The sequence below is a fragment of the Mustela putorius genome, unplaced genomic scaffold (assembly GCF_011764305.1).
Source record: "Mustela putorius furo isolate JIRA1106 unplaced genomic scaffold, ASM1176430v1.1 tig00004007_pilon_pilon_pilon, whole genome shotgun sequence".
NCBI classification, from domain to species: Eukaryota; Metazoa; Chordata; class Mammalia; order Carnivora; family Mustelidae; genus Mustela; species Mustela putorius.
In genome coordinates this window covers 3,007,036-3,028,282 of record NW_025422145.1, presented here as the reverse complement: position 1 = coordinate 3,028,282, position 21,247 = coordinate 3,007,036, and the positions used below count along the sequence as shown (strand labels likewise).

The following is a 21,247-nucleotide window of genomic DNA, read 5'->3' as shown; positions in this document are numbered from 1 at the left end:
TTCTAGAGTTTACACAGCTGGAATCATACAGAGTGTTCCCTTTTCGGGGGCTTCCTTCCACCCGGTATAATTTGGAGACCTGTTGACTTTAGCTTGTTTGTGTACCTTTTGGCAAGGGTTTCAAGCTCTCACCCTTAACTGTGCTGTGTGTAAAAGGAGAGAATGTTCCTTGAGTGGTATTTGAGGTCATTCTCTCTTCCCTCCATTCTTCTTGGGAAGAAATATGCCGTGTGGAGCCCAGAGTCCAGTCTCAAGGTCCTTGAGTGTGGTTCTTTTCAACATAGAGGTTCAAGGAAAAGCAGTACAGATGACCTCTCGTACAAATTTCAAATTCTCTTGTGCAGGATGCATTTTAAAGTATATCAAAAGACATTCCAACTGGGAAGAATTGTTGAGCCATAAGAAATACCCTGGATTATCAGGAACTGCTAAAATCTGTAAGAAAATGGCAAACCCCATAGAAAAAAGAACAGCAAAGTTTAGGAAAAAGCAATTTGCAGAAGTCATCCAAGTGACTAGTAAACATAGGAGCAGCACTCAACTTCACCAGATGGAAAGGAAGTTAGGGGAGAAACACTGAGTTTTAGGTTAGATTCGCAGTGCTTCAGACAATGGCCATTTTTTGGATCGTGTGTAGGGCCCTGGGCATGGATGATTCATGGAACTGGAGGTGGCTCCCGTCACTTCGGTGTACAGTATGGTGGCATCATTTTGAATTCAGAGGGCATGATGTCCCGGCCATTCCCCTAGTAATAGAGGAAATCACAAGTGCACAAAGATACACCTGTTTTGGGACGCTTTGATGGTTCCTCCTTTTCTGTTGCAAAAGTAGGTTGCCGGTCTGTGTGCCGCGGTCGGCCACCCCCTGCTTTAGGGTGCTGTGCGTGAGGACACAGTGCACAGGCGTGTGTGGCCTGGCAGTGCGGGAAGTCAGAACCAGTGGTCGGGGAGAAGGGGTGGGGTGGGGTGCAGGGACGTGTGGCAGGGTCCTGTGCTCCGTCCACCTGCCCTCCCCTCTCCCCTGCCGTGAACTTGCCTGTCAGTCAACACTAGCCTGTGGTGTTTACACACTCGTGTGGGCACAGAGGCAATTCTGGAAGACTGCATGCCAGACTCTTAACAGGAGTTACCCCTGAGGTCAAAGAGTAGACGTTCTGTCCCCCAGCAGATCACGATGAAAGAAACACAACCCAGAAGAGATGCCTCTTGACTTTTGAAACGTCGTCTTCAGTGGGGAATGGGAGTCTACGTTGCTCTTGCTTTCCCTTCTCGCCCCCAGATAAAGGCCGAAGACGACCAGCCCCTCCCCGGGGTCCTCTTGTCCCTCAGCGGTGGTGTGTTCCGTTCCAACCTCTTGACTCAGGACAATGGCATTCTGACTTTCTCCAACCTGGTAAGGTGACCTGTGGTTTAGCGCCCGCCAGTTAGCCCCCCTCCCCAAGAGCTTGGGGAACGGCCTGCGTGACTTCTGTGGTGCTTGACAACGTGAGAACAGAGCCCCGGTGTGGAGTGTTTTACGTTTCTTAGGGGACCAGCCGTAATTAGAGTATTGCTCTTACTAGAACTTAATGTTGCTGATTCATGTTCCCTCCGCCGGCGCGTCTTGTCTTCCGGCCGCCGGCTTGTCACGACGACAGTGTAATTAATTACCGTGGCCGCAGCGGCTCCTGTCCTCGGCATCCCTCTGCTAGACCACGGCGTCACGTTGTTGACAATGCCGAGGCTCATTTGGGGGTTAGCTTGTGTTTCTTCTGCAGACTGTGGTCCGCATGGTGGGAGGATAGCCCCGTCTCCCACGAGATGGTGTCCGGGGCCCTGGCCGGTGGGGCCTCTAGAAGTGTACGTTCATAGGCCGTTCTGTGAGTTGTGGGAATAAAGCGACCGCTGCAGGGACGTTGCCCGCAGGCAGTGAGGCAGCTTTGAATCTTCCCTCCGGGGCTTCCTTGCTGGGTCATCGCAGGGAAGCTACTCGACCTCTCTGAGCCTTAGTTTCTTGATAAAATTCAGGTTGGTTGCTACTTCACAGAGGTACCGTGGGCACCTAATTCTGCCCAATTCTGTTGTCATTGTTGTCACTATAACCCATTTAAAGGGGAGTTAGAGTCACTGTTTCTGTCTGTGCGGGAAGTGCCAGAGCTCTGGTGGCCACATCCCTGTCCCTGATGCCTTTAGTGTCCCCGGTTCAGCCACACCTAGAGGTGGCAGCAGAGACTCAGTTTGGGCTTCCTCTCGGCAGAGCCCTGGCCAGTACTACTTCAAACCCATGATGAAGGAATTCCGGTTCGAGCCGTCCTCGCAAATGATCGAGGTGCAGGAGGGACAGAACTTGAAGATCACCGTCACCGGCTACCGAACGGCCTACAGGTAAGCGGCCCACCTGCTCCCTGGTCGCCCAAGCCTGGGCTGGGGAGTCCCACTCAGGCCTCTGTTTCCTGGGATCCCCACCTCCCCCTGTTCGGGAGTCACAGGAGATAAGAGAGCAAGTCCAGAGAGTGTTAACTGCTGCCTATTTTTTCAAATTCCTCAAATTAGTGATTCCGTCACAAAGTTCCTATTTTGAAATTGGTCTGAGCGAGCCCATTTAGTTGCTTAAAAGTTTGATTTTTAGAAGGGCTTGAAACTCGAATTAAATTTTAAGAAGGAGGAAATGAACTCACTTGAGTAAGGCCTCCAGATGTTGGAGAGAGGAAGAAGTGTTAAGTTTTCCTCCATTCCTTGTCTCTCGGCCACTCACATTTTCCAGTGTTTCAGAGAAGATGGTTTGCACAAATGCTGGTAGGCATAGACGATACACTGTGGGTCAGCTATGTTAGCCCAATGGAGCTATAAGTATAGACACGTGTACACACACCACACTTATGTATTTGTAAAGGTACACGGAAGCACTTGAGATAAAGACTGATTAATCAGAAAGTTGAGGAAAAATGGGCCGTTTTCAAATGAGTATGTGGAACAAGAGAGAAACTGATTCCGTTTCATGGGATGCTTCATTATTTAAAATACAACTTAATGAAAATAAGACCAGGTGGAATAAATTAAGGCTTAGCTCTTTTTATTTATTTATTTATTTGACAGAGATCGCAAGTAGGCAGAGCGGCAGGCAGAGAGAGAGGGGAGGGAAGCAGGCTCCCCGCTGAGCAGAGAGCCGGATGTGGGGCTCGATCCCAGGACCCTGAGATCATGACCCGAGTGGAAGGCAGAGGCTTAACCCACTGAGCCACCCCAGGAGCCCCAAGGCTTAGCCCTTTTTTTTTTTTTTTTAAAGATTTTATTTATTTATTTGACAGAGAAATCACAAGTAGATGGAGAGGCAGGCAGAGAGAGAGAGGGAACAGGCTCTCTGCTGAGCAGAGAGCTCGATGCGGGACTCGATCCCAAGACCCGGAGATCATGACCTGAGCCGAAGGCAGCGGCTTAACCCACTGAGCCACACAGGCGCCCGGCTTAGCCCTTTTTAATTGTAATTTTCTGGAGCATTCCTTCAAACGTGTAAAGAAGAGCCATTGATGACAGTCTTCTGGCTGGCTCAAGCCTTCGGGCAGGAAGGCTGGATCCAGAAGTGACCCAGCCTGGACTGAATTGCCTGGGTCACCAGTGACAGTTCTCTCTGGACTGTTCAGCACACCGTAAATTGCTGGTAAACGCAGGACACTTGACTGCAGATCCTTCATGTGCTTCAGAAAACCATGGGACTTAACCATGGTCTGTGTCTTCTCTTGTCACTCTAGTTGCTACGGGACTGTTTCTTCTCTAAACGGAGAACCGGAGCAGGGTGTAGCCGTGGAGGCAGTGGGACAGAATGATTGTAGTATTTATGGAGAAGACACCGTGACAGATGAGGACGGGAAGTTCAGATTACGTGGATTGCTGGTGAGACTTGGGACGTTTTTTGTTAGTGGGTCCTTTCACACTGTGTGCAGAGGTGTCTTGTGGTGCCCCCAAGACTGGTATGAATGGGCTGGGCAAGGGGCTTAGGGTTGGGGAGTTAGGGCTCTAGAATCCTCCTAGTCCCTGTCTTACCTGGCACAGTTTACCTCTCATTGAGCTCACACATTGGGTTGGGGTTTTGTGGCCAAATACAGTAGGAAAACGGTGGGTCTGCTGGAGCTTTTGCCTGGTATTGGGTGGTTGTGGCCTAGGCCAGGGCGCTCAGACCAAACGTCTGTGGGGCCGGAAGAGGCATGTGAATGGCTGGAGCGGAGGATGCTGGGTGTGCACTAGGGAGTGGTGAGGACTGTGGTGAAGCCCAGAGGGCAGGCACTGCCAGATCATTTGAATTGTCAAAAGACAAGTCAGAAGTTCAGATTTCCATGTGAAAGCTCCTGATTTTTAGGTGTCAACAAGTAATTAAGAAGAAAAAACCCCCACAAACACACAACTTTTTTGTGTGGGTCAAACAACCAGCTCATTTTTCCTTTTGGAGGCTCAGTTGCAATGTTCGGTTCAGGGTTTCTGGTGCTTCCTCAGTCTGTGCTCATGTGCTTGCTCATTCGGCAGACATTACCCATATCCTGCGTGGTCGCTGTCTGAGTGTAGGTTGGACCGCACCCACTGCACTGGGCCCCTTCCCCGGGTTTTCACTCTCACATACAGGATACTCCTAGCTGCCCGCATGGACAGGCACGCACAGTTTCGCAGCAGGCTCCTGTTTGCCCAGATCATCTGAGCTGAAATGTCAGCCAGGTTCCCGGTTTATTTAGATATTTAGTTGGGACAAGGCTGTTCTTGCCCCCAAACAAAAAGCATCCCAGGGTCACATACTGGGGTACCTGGGAGGCAGGTCGGAAGGTTGCCTGGTGAGCTTGGGGTGGAGGAGAATGGACTTGGCGGGGTCTTCCTGGCTGTGCCGAGGACTGGAATTCTGATGGTCCGGCTGGATGCACACGAACTGGGTGGGCTCTGTGCATCACTCCATTCCATGTTCTCATGGCATGTTCTCAGCAGAGCCATCAAGATGACCGCTACCTTGCCAGGCTTCGAGTCTGCACAAGTCTTACCGCAATGCTCCTTTCTCGCTGTCCCCTGCTCTGTGTTTGGGGGGAGCCCTGCCCCCTAGGAACACGTGGCCTCCAGGCCCCTGCCTTCCTGTGCAGTGGTTCTGAGAACACACAGGCGGGAGACTGTAGTCTCCAGCCACTGCAGCCAGGGTAGGAGAGAGGCCTCCGCTAGTGGCAGTCAGGTGCTTGGCCTCATGAGGCCAGTGCAGGCCCAGTCTTTGCAATTCCGTCATTTGCTGGCTGCACGGACACCCTTCTGCTCTCAGCTGCCTAGGTGTGAACCCCGCCTCCGTCATCGCTTAGCTATTTACGTTCAGGCAAGGGGTTTGTCCTTTCTGTGTCTCCTTCATCATCTGTAAGACAAGGATGAGAGTGAGGTCCACCTCAGAGCTCGGCCGTGGGTGCTAAGTAAGTCGGTGTTTCTGGCACACGTGGCAGTCGGGCACTGGGACTCAGTGAGTAATTGACAGCGTCGACACACACGGCTTCCCCCAAAGAGGGCCCTCATCCACACTGCCAGCTCAGGTCTTGGTTTGTAGCTTTGTGGGCCAGCAGCTTGAGAAGGGGTCTGGTGGGTGCCTGTGTAGGTCGAGCTTAGGTGAGCTTCCCTTACCCTGGGTGGACTCTGTGTTCTTGGCCTGCTTCACTCTCACGGTTGCGGGAACACAAAATCTACATCCCCTTCTTGGTTCTTCCTGCGTCTTGCTGGCCCGGACGTGCTCTTCTAAACTCACCAGCTTAACACGTTTTGTGTAATTAAACCACAGAGAGCTAGTTTCCTTTTCCGGTGCAGTAGATTTCTGTTTTAATTGATGCTCTAAAGACACACTCCTCCTCCTCCTTTTAATATGTGGTAATTTATTAGCGCTCTTGGTAGTTTTTAGAATTACCCTGGCCTGTGCCAGGCCACAATTCTGGGGGACATCCTGGGCCATTCCTCATCCAGTGTTTGGGATCAAGTTTGCCAGTCTCCCGGAGGACACCAGGCTAGAGATCCCTTGTTGGAGCTTTCCCGGCCCCAGTCGGGACTCGTTCATCCATTTCACCTTGAGCGAGAAGCTGCGACACTCGATTCCACTGCCAAGGGATGAGGGCAAATCCCCAAGTCCATCAGCCTGGGCCTCGAGTGAGGAGGGGGCCGGTTGGGGTGGATCAGCTGCCTGGCTCCCAGTGACCCAGGCGCAGGAGGACTGGGCAGTCCCTTTTCTGCCCAGGTGACTCCTCACGTCCCTTCCTCTCTAGGGCACAAATGGCTCTTTTGAGCTGAACCCAGTACTGCCAGCCCTCACTGAGCTGTAAAGTCGATGAATGTGTCTACCGGCAATCATAAATTTGTTCTCAGTTTTAAAAAAAGTAATGGCTTTATTGTCTTTGTAAAGGTGCCATGTGCTCATTATGAAATAGCTCAAGGAACGTATCCAGACAGTCAGAATCTTAAAAGAGAAAAAACACACCCTATAGCTATCAAAGCACACAGTATTTTAGGAGACCAGAACCTTTTTATCCATGCTAGTTTAAAAATCAATGATTAGATCTTAGGGTTGTCCCCTGTTAGCTGCATATAGACGCCTCGGAACTCGGCCCAGTGCTTTAGATCCTAACCTGTGAGCGGCTCAGTTGTGCCATTGATCGGGAATCGGTTCCTTGAAAAGCATCTTAGAATGATGATTTCTTTGGTAAACTTTGTGTCCGCATGTAAAATTGAGCAAGAGAATAAAAGGTTTGAGAACTGATTTTTCTAAGAAGGAAATTCTCAGATCTCACTTGGCATAAGTCATGTCCGTGGTGAGCATTTGGGAGTATCATGGGTGATGCCCCTCTGAGTGTAAATGCAGGTGGGGAGAGGGGAGCGTGGGGGGTGTGGTGTGGAGTGGGGGTGGGGTGGGACATCCAGGGAGACTGATTTTATCAGAATAAGCATATTGTGCTTAGCAGCTTTGAAGCAGGAAGCCACATCTAATTTTTCTTGGAGCTTGAAGGAACTACAGACCTCCAGATAGATGTTTCTTCTACAGGGTATTTCTAAAAGGGACTCTTAAGAAGGTTAACAGGCCGCAGACAGGGACCGGAGGTGGGGTAGGCATGGCGGCGTGGTTATGTTGCGGGCCTGCTGTTGGAGCAGGCTTGGGTGAGGTTCGGGCAGTAGGCCCCTCTAGACACCTGACGCCTGACTTTGCTTGCAGCCGGGATGTGTGTACCATGTGCAGCTCAAGGCAGAAGGCAACGACCACATCGAGCGGGCCCTCCCCCACCACCGGGTCATCACGGTAAGGCACGAAACCCTGTGGCGGACGGAGAACACTATGAGTTCTTCTCCCCCGATCAGAAACACTTTAGGGCTCCCCTGGGTGGCTGCCTTTCCTCTGCTGAGGCGGGGAGCTCCGGGGCCCGATTAAGGGTCCTCTTAGAACGGTGTCATCTTCACAAGCAGCGTCTCCTGCAGGGTTTTAGTGAGCAGCATCGCTGTCCTGAATCCAGAGAAGTCTGAGCAGTTGCCTCCTCACTCTCCCCCCGACCCTGGCAAACTCGGATCATTATTCTCCAAGTTGAGGACCTCAAGGTCGAGGTGGCATTTGAGATCAAGGGAGGGTAATAAAGACAGCATGGGCTTAATTGGTGGCAGGGCCCCCGATTTTCTTATATCCAGATGACTGTGTTTTTAGGTGGGCGGAATCTCTTGCTATTCTGGGTCACGACTTAGCTTATTGGTCCCTAAAGAGGCAGCTCTCCCTCCAGGTCACAGGAAGGAGCCCAGGAATCATGTGAAGTGAAGCTTTTCTCCCATGGAGTGACTTTCATTTGCTTGACTGGAGGGTTTGGATGGGATGGCAGGGGTGGGACATGCTGCCTCGTGGTGGCTTGGTTAGGTGGCAGTAGGCATGACGGTTATGAGGTGCCAGGAGAGGGGTGCGCCATTTAGGACCATCTGGATAAGAAGTGGATTTTCTTGATGTCTTTATGGCATCTGGCATTTTAAATGGCTGTGAGGGCAGCATCTTACAGTCACGTGTTTCCCTGCCACAGTGGCTAAGTGCAGGGTCACGGAAAGTCATGAAGACCACGGCCTGGCAGATACAGAGAAAGGGACCGACGGGAGGGGCACACACCTACCCGTGGGGCAGTTGTGCCTCAGCCCCTGCTGATGGCCGCCAGGCAAACACATCTGTCTCAGGTTCCAAGAGAGGCTGGAAAACCTGGCTTTTTATGTGTATGCAGTTTATCTTTAAATTGTTGGCAAATAATGGAAACTTAGGAAAAAACGTTCTGTGCTAGTCCAACAGAACGTGTCGTGGGCTCGCTGTAGCCCCACTTCCTACTACCAGTTTGTGCCCTTGGACTTCGGTGTAGACAACTGAATAGTGAAGTTTGCTATGAAACAGCACCTGGGATGTCACCCACTAGAGTAGAAGTTCCTCTCCCGGCTTCGTTGCCACCAACATTGTTCCTGATCTCTTTCTAGGTTGGCAATAATGACATCGATGATGTGAGCATTATAGTTTTCCGGCAGATCAATCAATTTGACTTAAGTGGAAATGTGATCACTTCCTCCGAGTATCTCCCTACATTATGGGTAAGGCCAGCTTTTTACGGTGAAATTTCTGCATTCTTTTTGGCTCTGAGAAGAGTAGGAGCAGGATATGTAGACCTGCCCAGCACCCGCGAGAGGTGATGAGGGCTGAGGTTGAGATCCCAGCATGTGCCTGGGAGAGTGCTTGCTGATGGCCTGGGGAGAAAGGCTTCGTACTTAGAGATAACTGTTTGTTTAGCTACAGAATAAGTCTTTGGAAGCATTGTGGTAGCAGCCTAATGGCGGAGAGGTAATTTTAAGGCAGAGAGCCTTGTAATTTTTATTCTATATTATTTTTAAAAAATTTTTTTAAGCAGGATTTTTCTTTCTTTCTTTTCTTTTTTTTTTTTTTTTTTAGATTATTTATTTATTTATTTGATAGAGATCACAAGTAAGCAGAGAGGCAGGCGCGGGGAGCGGGAAGCAGACTCCCCGCTAAGCAGAGAGCCCAATGTGATGCTCGATCCCAGGACCCTGTGATCATGACCTGAGCTGAAGGCAGAGGCTTAACCCAGTGAGCCACCCCCGCGCCTGAGCCTTGTAACTCTTAAAATTCTGTCCCTGGTGGAGGCAGTGGGGTGTGGGGGACTAGTATCGGGCAGTCTGAGCCGCGTCCTGCTGACCCTGCCGCCACGGGCAGTCACTCTGCTCTTGTAGACCATGGTTCCTCTGCTGTGAAAGGCAAGAGCTGAGACTCTGCGCCCTCTCAAGATATCTTCAGCTCCTGACCAAATCTCCTTGTGTGCCGTTAAGGAAATGTTTATACCCTGCTCTAGTATCCCTTCAGAAATGTCCGTGAATTGCCACAGGAGTGTGTTTTTCAGAGATGGTTGTAATTTTATACACGATGGCGTGTTTGGCTTGGGTGAGAACATGCACTGAGGTTTTAACTCCCCTCTGAGCTTCCTCTTCCTTCCAGCTTAACAAGCATGTTGCCTGTGGGGACCAGAAGGGCAGGGCCAGAGCAAAGCGGGCTGGGTGGGCTGTGGGACAAACTGTAGCAGACAGGAAGGGATGGCACGTCTCCGTGTGATTGTTGTCCTATTGGAGTCCTGGCTCACGGTGGGGTCACCTCCCAATTTCCCAGAGAGGCTGGAAATTAGAGTTACCTGAAATCATCTGTTTTTTTAAACATGGCCAGTGAGCTCACATTTGCTCGGAACACCATATAGGGCACACGAATGCATACATGGTCTTGGATGTGACCCCTGGTCTCCAGTCTGTGACTTTTATTTTAGGAAAACGCCTTGTGACTCGTGTGTTCTGTATACAGGTGTCTACTTGGCCCTGGGGAGGGGCGTCTCTGGCTTCCTCCTTTGGCAGGTGCTGGGCGGAGCCCCTATAGCCATCAGCATCAGCCAGGACTGTCCCTCCTTTGCCTGTCTCATTTCTCGCAGTAGTGACAATGAGGACAGGCCAGAGAGAAAGGCTAGAAACAGGACTGAACTCCTGGAAGCAGCTTAGGCAAGCTGATGCGAAAGGAATGTTTTGAGCTTAAGGAGTACTGGTGGAGTTGAGGGTCCAGCATGTGGAGAGGCCATGCTGGGTGGCGCCTGACCTTCAGTGATGTGGCTTGAGCCCCAGGTGCCACCATGTGCAAATTGTGGAACTTTAGGAGGTACAGTCTCGGGGCCTCCCTACGGTAACAATGATGCCCTTCAGAGCCAGTGTTAGTGACGGCATGTGTGCAGAGTGCCTCTTGCTTCCCCAGCGTTCATAGCTGTAGTAGAAACTTCCTTTTACTCTTGTCGTTATATTAACTGTTACCATCTTAAACATTAACCTAAGTTGCCACAATCGATTTTAAAATCTTAACATTTCTATGCAGGTCATGGAACTAGGAGTCTCAGGTGATCAAAGGAATTATGTATGCTGGCCGGGGGTGGGAGGTTTCTCTCTCAGATATCTGCGTTCCCAAAGATCCTTCTCTCTGCCAAGAGCTAGGCCATCCTGAGGAAGAAATGAAGTATTTGAAATGAAATGTTGATTGTGTTTTCATTTCGAAAGCACGCCCTGCTTTGTTTTCTGCTCTTCAGGTAAAGCTTTACAAAAGTGAAAACCTTGACAACCCGATCCAGACGGTTTCCCTGGGCCAGTCGCTCTTCTTCCACTTCCCACCCCTGCTCAGAGACGGCCAGGTAACTAACATCGGTGGCTGCGCTCCAGCCCGCATCTCCGTCTAACTCGGCTTCTGTGTTTAAGGAAGGAGTTTTCTCCTTCCTAATACCTCTTTGCAGAAATGGTTGACATGCTCTCTGATCAGAGGAGGTTGGGTTCTATAGAGTTTGTTTTCTTAATTGGCTCTTTATCTGTTTACAAAAAATCATATACATCCATGCAGGAGATTTTTGGTGGGGGAGGGGACATCCAGAAATGTTCCCATCAATTAGAAGTAGCCCCTATGGGGTTTCATGTGCTGATGGGTATCCTTTCGTCTTTTTCCATTGTGTGCTTATGTGTCTGTAAATAAAAATGTACAGGTATATTTATTGTAATAATGCAAGGCTGGGACTCTTCTGTACATTGTTCGGTATAGTCTGTACTTCTCAATGAAGAATATATCAGAAGTCTTTTCCCTGTGCTTAAACCTTTGTAACATGGTTTCTTGTGGTTGCACAATAGTCTTTAATACAGGAAATGCTATAATTTATTTAGCTAAGCCCTTAATGGTGGACATCATTTATACTGCTTATGGAATGTTTATTATCAGTTGTATTTGGACAGAACAAGCTATTGCAGTTGTCATGGTGACAGCAAACTTTGTAAAGAATTCTGTTCTTTCCTGGTGGGCCTGGCATGTGGTTTATCAGTAGTGAACCTACCTAAGACATTTTCTGGCCCGGTTTCTTACCACCTGCTCCAGGGATCATAAACTATGACCCTTTTTAGACAGGAAATGGCTGTAAAATAATGAAATAGATTCCGATGGACCCTTGGAGTCGTTCCCCATTTCTCAAGATGCCCTTTACACTCGCCATCGTAGGCAGCACAGCTCTGTGGAAATAGCATGGGCTTTGGGGGCAGACTCCCCCTGGGCTCACCGTCCATAGTGAGATGGGAACAGTAAACCTGACCTTGTCCGTGGCTGAGAGCAGAGCAGGTGTCTGCCTCATGTAGTGCTCGTGGCGTCTAGCACACCACTGGGGCTCCGCATGCAGGGCTGGGACCACCACTGGTATCATTCCAGAGATGCTGTGTTCTTAGAACTCGGCCAGCTAATGAGCCACTTAAGTTCCGTCCCTTAAAAGTCAACCTCATTTTGGATTGAAAGAAGTCTTTCTCAGTTGGATCGTGTATCTCCCTCATCAGAAGTGGCTCGTAATAACTTTCTATGTTTCATAAAGTCAGATCCTCAAAGGACCACAGTTACGTCGTCGTTGTTGAATATGCTAATACAGTAATGCCCCAGGCTTTGAGAGCTTTACCGGAAGATGCCATCTCCAAGATGCTGGGGACATCGGCTGTCACTGATAGGATAGCCCACTGAGCTTCCTGCTCTGAAGTTAGCGACCTTGGTTTGGATGTGTAAACCGAAGGGTTTCTTTAAACGCAGAAAGTCTTTTGTAAAAGTGAATTCTTTTGCTTGTGCACAGAACTACGTTGTGCTGTTGGACTCAACGCTCCCCAGATCCCAGTATGACTACGTCTTGCCTCAGGTTTCTTTCACGGCTGTGGGCTACCATAAACACATCACCCTGATTTTTAATCCCACGGTAAGGAAAAGGGAGAGTTTGGAAACAGCCGATCAGGGTGGCGAGAGAAGGAAAACTGCACGACCCATGCCGGGTTATTAGCGAGGGAGAGCAGCTGTTTGAAGGCTGTTTGAACTTCAGGTCCCTTTTGCATTCTGGATTTCTCTAGATGCTTTTCTACTTTTTCGAGTTCTGGTGTCTTCAGTTCCCTTTGAGAGGGAAGCTGTCAGTGAGGGGACACAGTGTGTTTAGGTCAGTGGCTCAGATGTGACTTTCTGGGAGAATGGTCACCGCTCTGTTGTGGTTGGGGTGTTGTGGTCCTTCAGCAGGAGGCACAGGACCCCTGACCTGCCCAGATTTCTAGAACCAGGTGCCAGTTTACAGGAAATAGAGAGGACACAAGCCTATAAAGGATGCTGCAGGGATGTAGTGAACTAAGTGTAGGTTGTGGGAAACTGGGGGACATTAACCCCTGGAACCTGATTTATTCGACAAATTGCAAGAGAGAGAAAAAAACAGCACAAATAGGTGGGATACTTGTAGATTAAAAGAAACTTGCTTGTTTTCAAAATTTTTATTATTTTTAAAATTATTTTTCAAAGATTTTATTTATTTGAGAGAGTATGAACAGGGAGAGGGCAGAGACAGAGGGAGAAGCAGATTTTCCACTGAGCAGGCAGCCTGATGAGGGGCTCGATCCCAGGACCATGAGATCATGATCTGAGCCAAAGTCATACGCTTAGCCCACTGAGCCACGCAGGTGCCCCAGAACTAGCTCATTTTACCAGCCTCTTGCAATATGTAGACCTCATTGGATCATGTGTCAAACACACTAAAAAAACCACAGGACAAACAAACCACACACTCATGAGACGATTATTTAGATCAGCGCTTCCCAAAGCTGGCGTGCAGTAGAATCACCTGAGGATTACACACACAGAAGTCCTAAAAATGGGCTCCGGGGCCCAACCTCAGACCTACTGATCCTGAACTTGGGAGGCAGTGAGAGTACAGCCCACAGAGCTACAATAAAACAGAAGTCTGGCCTCCGAGCTACTGCACTGGTCACTGTCAGTGGGTCTTTTCAGCGTGAAGAGTCAGAATTCTATTTTTTTAAAAAGGTAACTGTGTGCAGAGGACCATATTTAGCTACTCCTTGTTCCTTTTTAACAGCTGCGTTATAAAGCACTCCTCCATGTGGCTGTTCCGCAGTACGTTCAGTTAGCCCCTGCTGGATGGAAGTTCGCGTTGCTGCTGGTTTTCTGATGTTCCAGATAACCCGTTAGTGATTGCCTTTGTGCAGGCGTGTGTCTGAGTGCTTGTCAATCTGTCTATGGAACAGACCCGGAGAAGTAGAGGGGCAGGATCACAGGGTCAGTGCATCTGGAATCTTGCTGGCCGGGGCTGCTTTCCCTCCGTGGGGCTGTCCGGTTTGCATTCCCGCTAGCAGTGTATGATGGCAGCCCTTCCCCCAGCAGAGCGTGTGGTCAGACTGAAGAATGTTCATAGTCTGGTACATGAGAAATGGCATCTCCGCACCGCTGTCCCCTGCGTTTCTCATCCTTCCACGTGGTTAAGAACCGCTTCTGTGTTCCCTTTCTGGAAACGGTTGACGTTTTTCTAGATTGTTGGTCTTTTTCATTTGTTTTGGAAGCCCTTTGTCAAAAAGGGAGTCTCACCCCCTTTTGTGATACATGTTGTACCTATTTTTTTCCCAATTTGTTTTTTCATTTTGATTATGCAAACATTTATTTTATTTTTTAGGTTAAATATGTCAGTCTTTTTTTTTCATTGCTTCTGAATTTTGAGTCCTAGTTCAGAAAGTCTCCCCTACTCCCAGATTTTAGAGGCATTTCTTTTTCCTCCGGTACGTGTATGGTATCCTTTTGTACATTTCCATCTCTGTCCATCTGGAGTTTTTCCTTGTGTAGGGTGTGAAGAATAGTTCCAAAGTGATCTTTCCCATGTGCAATCACGGTACCCTTTTGTGCTTTTCGACACTGTCCTAGGTGGGAGGTAGAAAGAATTATTTTCCGTCATCTGTCGATGGGACCCAAGGAGAGACTGGGCCGTCCTGGTCACCTGCTCGTGCGCAACAGAGCTATGATTTGAATACAGTTCTTCTGCTGCCTTCTGGGCGTCTCTGACAAGGGACTTGTGCTCAGTTACTTGGCAAATAGGATTTTACCTGAAGTAGAGTTTGCTGATGACTCCAGGAGGAAGCATTTTCCTTGCTGTCCATGGTGGACACCTGGTTAGAAGGTGCCAAAGAGATGAGTATGTAGGGACTATTGGTCCCTGTGGAGGCAGATCGCCAGGCCTGGGAGAGCAGACAGTCCCCGTGAAGGGCACGGATGGTGGCTGTTTTTGACATTCCCTAGACGCCCCCCAGGGGCGTCTGGATCCAGGGGAACACGGGCAGCCCCCATGTCCCGTAGCTGCGGCCAAAAATGTGTCTGTCACCTGGTTGCATGTGAGACCAGGGCACCAAGTGACAGGTGCAGGGCGTGCCTACTCCTGCCGGGCCCATGCAGGGGATTCACTGCTGATCCCCGCAGCACACCTTGTGCCGTTGCTCACATTTGACTGAAGCTCAGAGAGAATAAGTAACGTCCCTGCGGTTCATCAGCAAAGCCAGGACTCAGAATGACGTGGTTTGTCTCACATCCCGCGGTGTCTGGAACACTGCAGCCTGGTGACGGGTGGCTCCGTGTTGTGCGCTTACGAGGGCACACGTAAGCACTCCGCTTTCCTCTTCTGTTGACGTGCAGACCGAGAGCCACCTCACTGATGTTTTTACTCAGTATTTCACGCACTACTTGGCACTTTACGTAGCTGGTCTCGTTGAACCTCATGTTCCCCTGCCGTGGGTGTTGTTCGGATCAGGGCCACTTAAGACTGAATGAACCGCGGCTTCCCATGAGTGCCCAAGGTCACGTGGCCAAACCCAAAAGCCTGCATCCCTCTGCAGTGTCCCCATTAAGTATTTACTTCCGGGGAGAAGGTGCTGGGACCCAAGACGTGTCGGATAATCCAGGAGTAGGCAGTGGGAGGTGGAAATCTGCTCCTGCCCTGATTCTTCCTTTTTTTTTTTTTTTTTAAAGATTTTATTTATTTATTTGACAGAGATTACAAGTAGGCAATAGAGGCAGGCAGGGAGAGAGAGGAGGAAGCAGGCTCTCTGCGGAGCCGAGAGCCCGATGTGGGGCTCAATCCCAGGACCCTGGGATCATGACCTGAGCCAAAGGCAGAGGCTTTAACCCACTGAGCCACCCAGGCGCCCCTGATTCTTCCACTTTTAAGAGACCATCCCATTCTGCCTCAACCGTCTCGGGTAAAATGGCCCCATCGTCATTCTCCAGCCCAGATGCTCTCAGATGTTTTGGTCACAGGATACTATTGCTGTGTTCAAAGTTGTTGAGAATCTAAGAGAGCTTTAGTTTATGTGTGTGTGATCTCTATTATATTCCATGAGCTGTCAGAGCGACGAAGTCATCATGTAGCTTTTGGAATAGTCCACTGTTCAGTTGTTTGAGAACAAGAGTGAAAAAGACGCATGATTTCTTAGCATAGCCATGAAAATAGTTTCACCTTGAAAAATCCCCTGAAAGGGCTTTCCCGGACCACACTTTGAGGACCAGTGCTCTGTCCCCTTAATTTGTTCTGTAATTATCTGAAAATTTCCATTTATTTGTTCCCTTTGTGCGGGTGGAGGGAGCTAGGGTGCAGGTTCCTTTGCCAGTACAGAGACTCAGCATCTCATGGGGGCTTAGGAAGATGGAGGTTTCTGTCTTCTGTCAGTATCTAGGACTGAGGAGTCCCGGGATGGTGTGGAAGCCCCAACGTATTAGGGACCCAGCCTCCCCCTCTCTTGGGGCTTTGTCATCCCATGGCACTTCCCCCTTCTCACAGATGACACATCTGACTGGCAGGAGGGGAGGACATACCACTGCTCTTCTAGGGAACGGCATGGATGTGTTACGGAATACTTTTGTTCATGTAGCCTTAGCCGAATTCCACGGCTGTCCTAGCTGCAAGGGAGGCTGGGAAGTGTGTGTAGTCTGATGGCCCAGGTGAAGGTTGGGGTTCTGTTGGAAGAAGGAGCAAGTGGCCAGTAGGCCACAGGTGGCAGCCTGCCTCTTCTCCTCATGGGGATTAATCTCTGGGACCATATCCTTTGTCACTGGGGACCTGAGCCTAGCACCCCTGGTTCCCAGTACTCCCTTGTAGGAAAGAGCCCCTGTGTGTGGCTGGGGCTCTGCGCAAGGTGGCCCTTCTCAGCCACGGGGATGGCCTGCTCTCCACAGCTCTTGCTTTCCTCGGGTAGGGGAGGAAACGTGCCTGGTTACCGGCCTCGGTCTGCCCCAGAGCGGCACAGAGCAAGCCGGGAGAGTGTGGGGAGCAGAGTCACCTGACAGTGTATCCCGGTCACTGCCCTTGCTGCTTGTGGAGAGCAAGAGCTGGGTCACACGGGGTGCCTGGGTTCCCAGCGGGGTGGGCGGAAGCAGTGCGGTGGGGAGAGAGGGGGTGTGGGCTGCAGGAGTGGCAAGTGTGTAAAGCAGTGACAGTTCTCTTGGTGTCTGCAGAGGAAACTGCCTGAGCAAGACATCGCACAGGGGTCCTACATCGCCCTGCCTCTGACGCTGCTTGTCCTGTTGGCCGGCTACAACCACGACAAGGTAGGAAACCCAGAGGCCTGGTGAGAAAGCACCGTGTGCGGGGGAGCGCTGTCCCACACCACCGGCAGCTGTCGCGTGTTATGGAAGTTACGCGAAGGCCTCAAGTCCCGTCTCCCAGCTTCCTGTCTTTCTTTCTTTTGCTATCTTTCTTTTTAAAATTTTAAATTTTTATTATTTTTTAATGTTTCAAGTTTTGATTTAAATTCTAGTTAGTTAATATACAGTGTAATAGGAGTTGCAGGTGTAGAATTTAGTGACTCCTCAGTTGCACACAACAGCCAGTGCTGATCACAAGTGCCTCCTTAATCCCCACCACCCGTTTCCCCAGCCCCCACCCACCTCCCATCCAGCAACCCTTAGCGTGTTCTCTGTGGTGACCAGTCGGCTTCTTGGTTTCCCTTTCCCTCTCTTTTTTTCTCCATTTGCATATGTTTTGTTTTTTCAGTTCCGCATGTGAGTGAAATCATATGGTATTGGTGTTTCTTTTACTTACTTCTTTTAGCCTTCTGTTCTCTAGATCCATCCACATTGTTGCAGATGGCAGGATTTCATTCTTTTTGATGGCTGAGTAGTATTCCTGTGTGTGTGTGTGTGTGTGTGTGTGTGTGTGTGTGTGCATGTGCATGTGCGCGCGCGCGCATGTGCACACACGCAATTAACCATTCATCAGTTGATGGACACTTGGGGTGCTTATGCAATTTGGCTATTGTCGATAATGCTGCTATAGACATAGGGGTGCACACACCCCTTCAAATCAGTGTTTCTGTATCCTTTGGGTAAATTCCTAGTAGTGCAATTGCTGGATTGTAGGGTAGTTTTTAACTTTCTGAGGAGCCTCCAAACTCATCTCCAGGGTGGCTGCACCAGTTTGCATTCCCACCAGTGGTGCATGAGGGCTCCCCTTTCTCCACATCCTCACCAGCATCTGTTGTTCCCTGGGCTAAATTTAGCCATTCAACTGGTGTGAGGGGATACCTCACTGTAGTTTCGATTTGTCTGTCCCTGATGATGAACGGTGTTGAGCATCTTTCTGTGTGCCTCTTAGCCATCTGGATGTCTTCTTTGGAGAAATGTCTATTCATGTCTTCTTCCCATTTCTCAACTGAAGTATTTGTTTTTTGGGTGTTGAGTTTGATAAGTTCTTCATAGATTTTTAGATACTAATCCTCTAGCAGATACGTCATTTGCAAATATCTTCTCCCCTCCCGTAGGCTGCCTTTTCGTTTTGTTGACTGTTTCCTTTGCTGTGCAGAAGCTTTTTATCCTGAGGAAGTCCCAATAGTTCATTTTTGCTTGTTTCTCCTGTCTGTGGAGACGTGTGCAGCAAGAAGTTGCTGCAGCCGAAGTCAAAGACGTTACTGCCTGTGTTCTCCTCTAGGATTCTGTTGTTTTCCTATCTCACATTTAGGTCTTTCATCCATTCTGAGCTTATTTTTGTGTGTGGTGTAGGGGGGATGGTCCAGTTTCATTCTTCTGCATGTAATTGTCCAATTTTCCTAACACCATTTGTTGAAGAGGCTGTCTTTTTCCCATGGGACATTTTTGCCTGCTTTGCCAAGGATTAGCTGACCATAGAATTGAGGGTCCCTTTCTGCTCTCTATTCTGTTCCATTGATCTGTGTGTCTGTTTTTGTGCTGTACTGCCTTGATGATGACAGCTTTGTCATACGGCTTGAAGTCTGGAATTGTGACACCTCTAGCTTTTCTTTTATTTTTCAGGATTGCTTTGGCTATTTAGGGTCTTTTGTGGTTCTAAACAAATTTTAGGATTGTTTGTCCCAGCTCTGTGAGAAATGCTGGTGGTGTTTTGATAGGGTTTGCATTAAATGTGGAGATTACTTTAGGTAGTATAGACATTTTAACAATATTTGTTCTTCCAATCCATGAGCATGGGATGTTTTTCCATTTCTTTGTGTCCTCTTCAATTTCTTTCATAAGTGTTTTATAGTTTTCAGGATACAGGTCTTTTTTCTCCTTGGTTAGGTTTATTCCTAGGTATGTTAGGGTTTCTGTAAAAAACCATTGTACATTGTATTCCATTGTAAATGGAATAGATACCTTGATTTCTCTTTCTGCTACTTCATTGTTGGCATATAGAAGGGCCACGGATTTCTGTGCATTGATTTTGTTTCCTTTGACTCTACTGAATTCATGTATCTGTTCTACGAATTTTGTCATGGAGTTGCTCAGGTTTTCTACGTAGAATATCATGTCATCTGTGACTAGTGTAACTTTGACTTCTTCTTTGCCAATTTATATGCCTTTTCTTCTTTTTTTGTTGTCCAATCACTCTGGCTAAGAGTTCCAGTACTATGTTGAATAAAAGTGGTGAGAGTGGACATCCCTGTCGTGTTCCTGCCCATAGAGGAAAAGCTTTCAGTTTTTCCCTCGTGAGGACGATATCAGCTGTGGGTCTTTTATATGTGGCTTTTATGATGTTGAGGTATGGTCCCTCCAGCTCTACTTTGTTGAGGGTTTTTATCAAGAAAGGGTGCAGTACTTTGTCAAATCCCAGGCCTCCTTTCAAGGCCATTAACCTCTGGTGACATCTTCCTTAATGCTCCGTGGCCCTGTCTCTGCTGACCCTCCCCATTTAAAGGTCTCGGCTTTGTCTGGAACCTGGGTGGTGGCCGGACAGAGGGAGGTGCCCTGATGTGTGAGGTTCCAGTGTCCCCCTGGGCAGAAGTGTTCTCCCAGCATCCCCCTCTCTCACTCTCTCTGTCTTTCTTTCTAGCTCATTCCCTTGCTGTTGCAGCTGACAAGTCGACTGCAGGGCGTCCGAGCTCTTGGCCAGACAGCCTCTGACAATAGCGGCCCAGAAGATGCAAAGAGACAAGCCAAGAAACAGAAGACAAGGCGGACGTGAGGAGGAAGAGGGGCAGGTGCATCTCAGTCGGGACGGGCCACTGCCAAGGGGCCGCCACCTGCCTTTGGCGTCAAGTGTGCATTCGACCAAGCTCGGCTCGAGCCGTCTGCCCCACGAGACCGTGGCCCTCACTGCCCGAGCTCTGCCCTCCCCGTCCCCCGCTGTCCAGCCCCTCGGTGCAATGCAATGAATGGACCCTCCTGTCACTCTGCTGAGCACAATTTATTTTCTGAGTTGAAGATAATTTATTATTATTATTTTTTGTCAAAAAGTATTTAAGCTGTGCTAGTGGTGTGAGAATGTATCCCTTAATCTTTAGCATTCAGTTTACAGGAATTCCAGTGAACTACAGGTTTCGGTCCACTCACGAAGGACCTATTGGATTCACCTTGTCCTTTGACTTCTCTCTGCGTCTGCGATCCCTGCTGGAAACCGCACGGCCTGTAGCTACTACTAGGAGGGTTTGTGAGGAGGTAAAAATCAATAAAGTCCCCGTTCATGTGTGTTGTAGTGCATCTTGGGTGTATCTCTTCGGTGACACAGGCATAAAGCAGGGGTCGTAAACTGTTGCCTTGAGAGGCAGGAAAGTGCTTGGCAAGGGGGAGTGACCCATGGCAGCTGTCTCTGGTTTCAGTGGTAGGAGAAAAGGGGGAGGGAAGGATTTGTGGCAACATGAGGCTTGTGCCCACCTTTTCTAAAGGTGCTGGAGCATCGGGCCTCAGCTCTCCGGTGCTCTGTCAGAAGGCACGTTCATGTATCTGCTGTTCATGTTTTGGGTGAAACTAAAAATTTTAGTGACCAATTCAGTTTATTAAAACACACACAAACTGAACAAAATGCATCTGTGAGACAGGTGAGGCTTGAAGCCTGCGTGTTTGTGTAAGGGATCCATAGGAAATCCCAGCGTTCACTGAGCACCGTGGCTGACCGGCACTGGGGATACGAAGGTGGTGGGAGTCGGCGACACTCAGGCCCAGACCATGTCTACTTTGTTTCTCATCGTATCCCCAGTGCGTGGTATGGGCTAGCATCTGTACGGAGTGGACCAGCGCACACAGGCACACGCAGATCGGTGGGCACATGGCGCCTGCCTTCGCAGAGCACACCCATCACCCAGTGGAAGACCTGCCGCTCAAGGGGCAAGGGTCGTGTGGTGACCTGAGAGGGTCTCCTGGCAGAGGGAGTGCAAGTGGCCGTGGGGGTCTGGGCCCAGAGCAGAGGTCTGAATCCCCCTGAGGGCTTACGGGGCCTTCCTGGACGTGCCGTTTAAGTCTGGTTAGGTGTCGGTCGCCGGTGCAGGTCAGCCTGGGGGTTCCCCGGTCTCGGTGGCCACCTTGGTGGTCGCCATATTTCTAGCTGGTGGCTCCTGGCTGTTTGCCATTTCATAGGTTTGCTTGTCTTCTTCTTTAGAGAGAGAGAGAACATAAGCGCGTGGAGGGGGATAG

At 49.5% G+C, this 21,247-nt stretch overlaps 1 protein-coding gene across 1 annotated transcript in view; it reads left to right on the top strand.

Annotated features, from left to right (window-relative positions):
- Positions 1 to 20,317, top strand: part of LOC101681600 (nodal modulator 1) — a 54,878-nt gene extending 34,561 nt beyond the window's left edge. The window contains exons 23-31 of the mRNA XM_045071920.1: positions 1,280 to 1,393; positions 2,237 to 2,364; positions 3,729 to 3,870; positions 7,181 to 7,264; positions 8,458 to 8,568; positions 10,602 to 10,703; positions 12,159 to 12,278; positions 16,844 to 16,936; positions 19,671 to 20,317. Of these exons, the coding sequence (XP_044927855.1) occupies positions 1,280 to 1,393; positions 2,237 to 2,364; positions 3,729 to 3,870; positions 7,181 to 7,264; positions 8,458 to 8,568; positions 10,602 to 10,703; positions 12,159 to 12,278; positions 16,844 to 16,936; positions 19,671 to 19,802 (1,026 nt within the window). The 3' untranslated portion in view covers positions 19,803 to 20,317. The remainder of the gene's footprint in view (positions 1 to 1,279; positions 1,394 to 2,236; positions 2,365 to 3,728; positions 3,871 to 7,180; positions 7,265 to 8,457; positions 8,569 to 10,601; positions 10,704 to 12,158; positions 12,279 to 16,843; positions 16,937 to 19,670) is intronic.
- Positions 20,318 to 21,247: the final 930 nt, after the last annotated feature.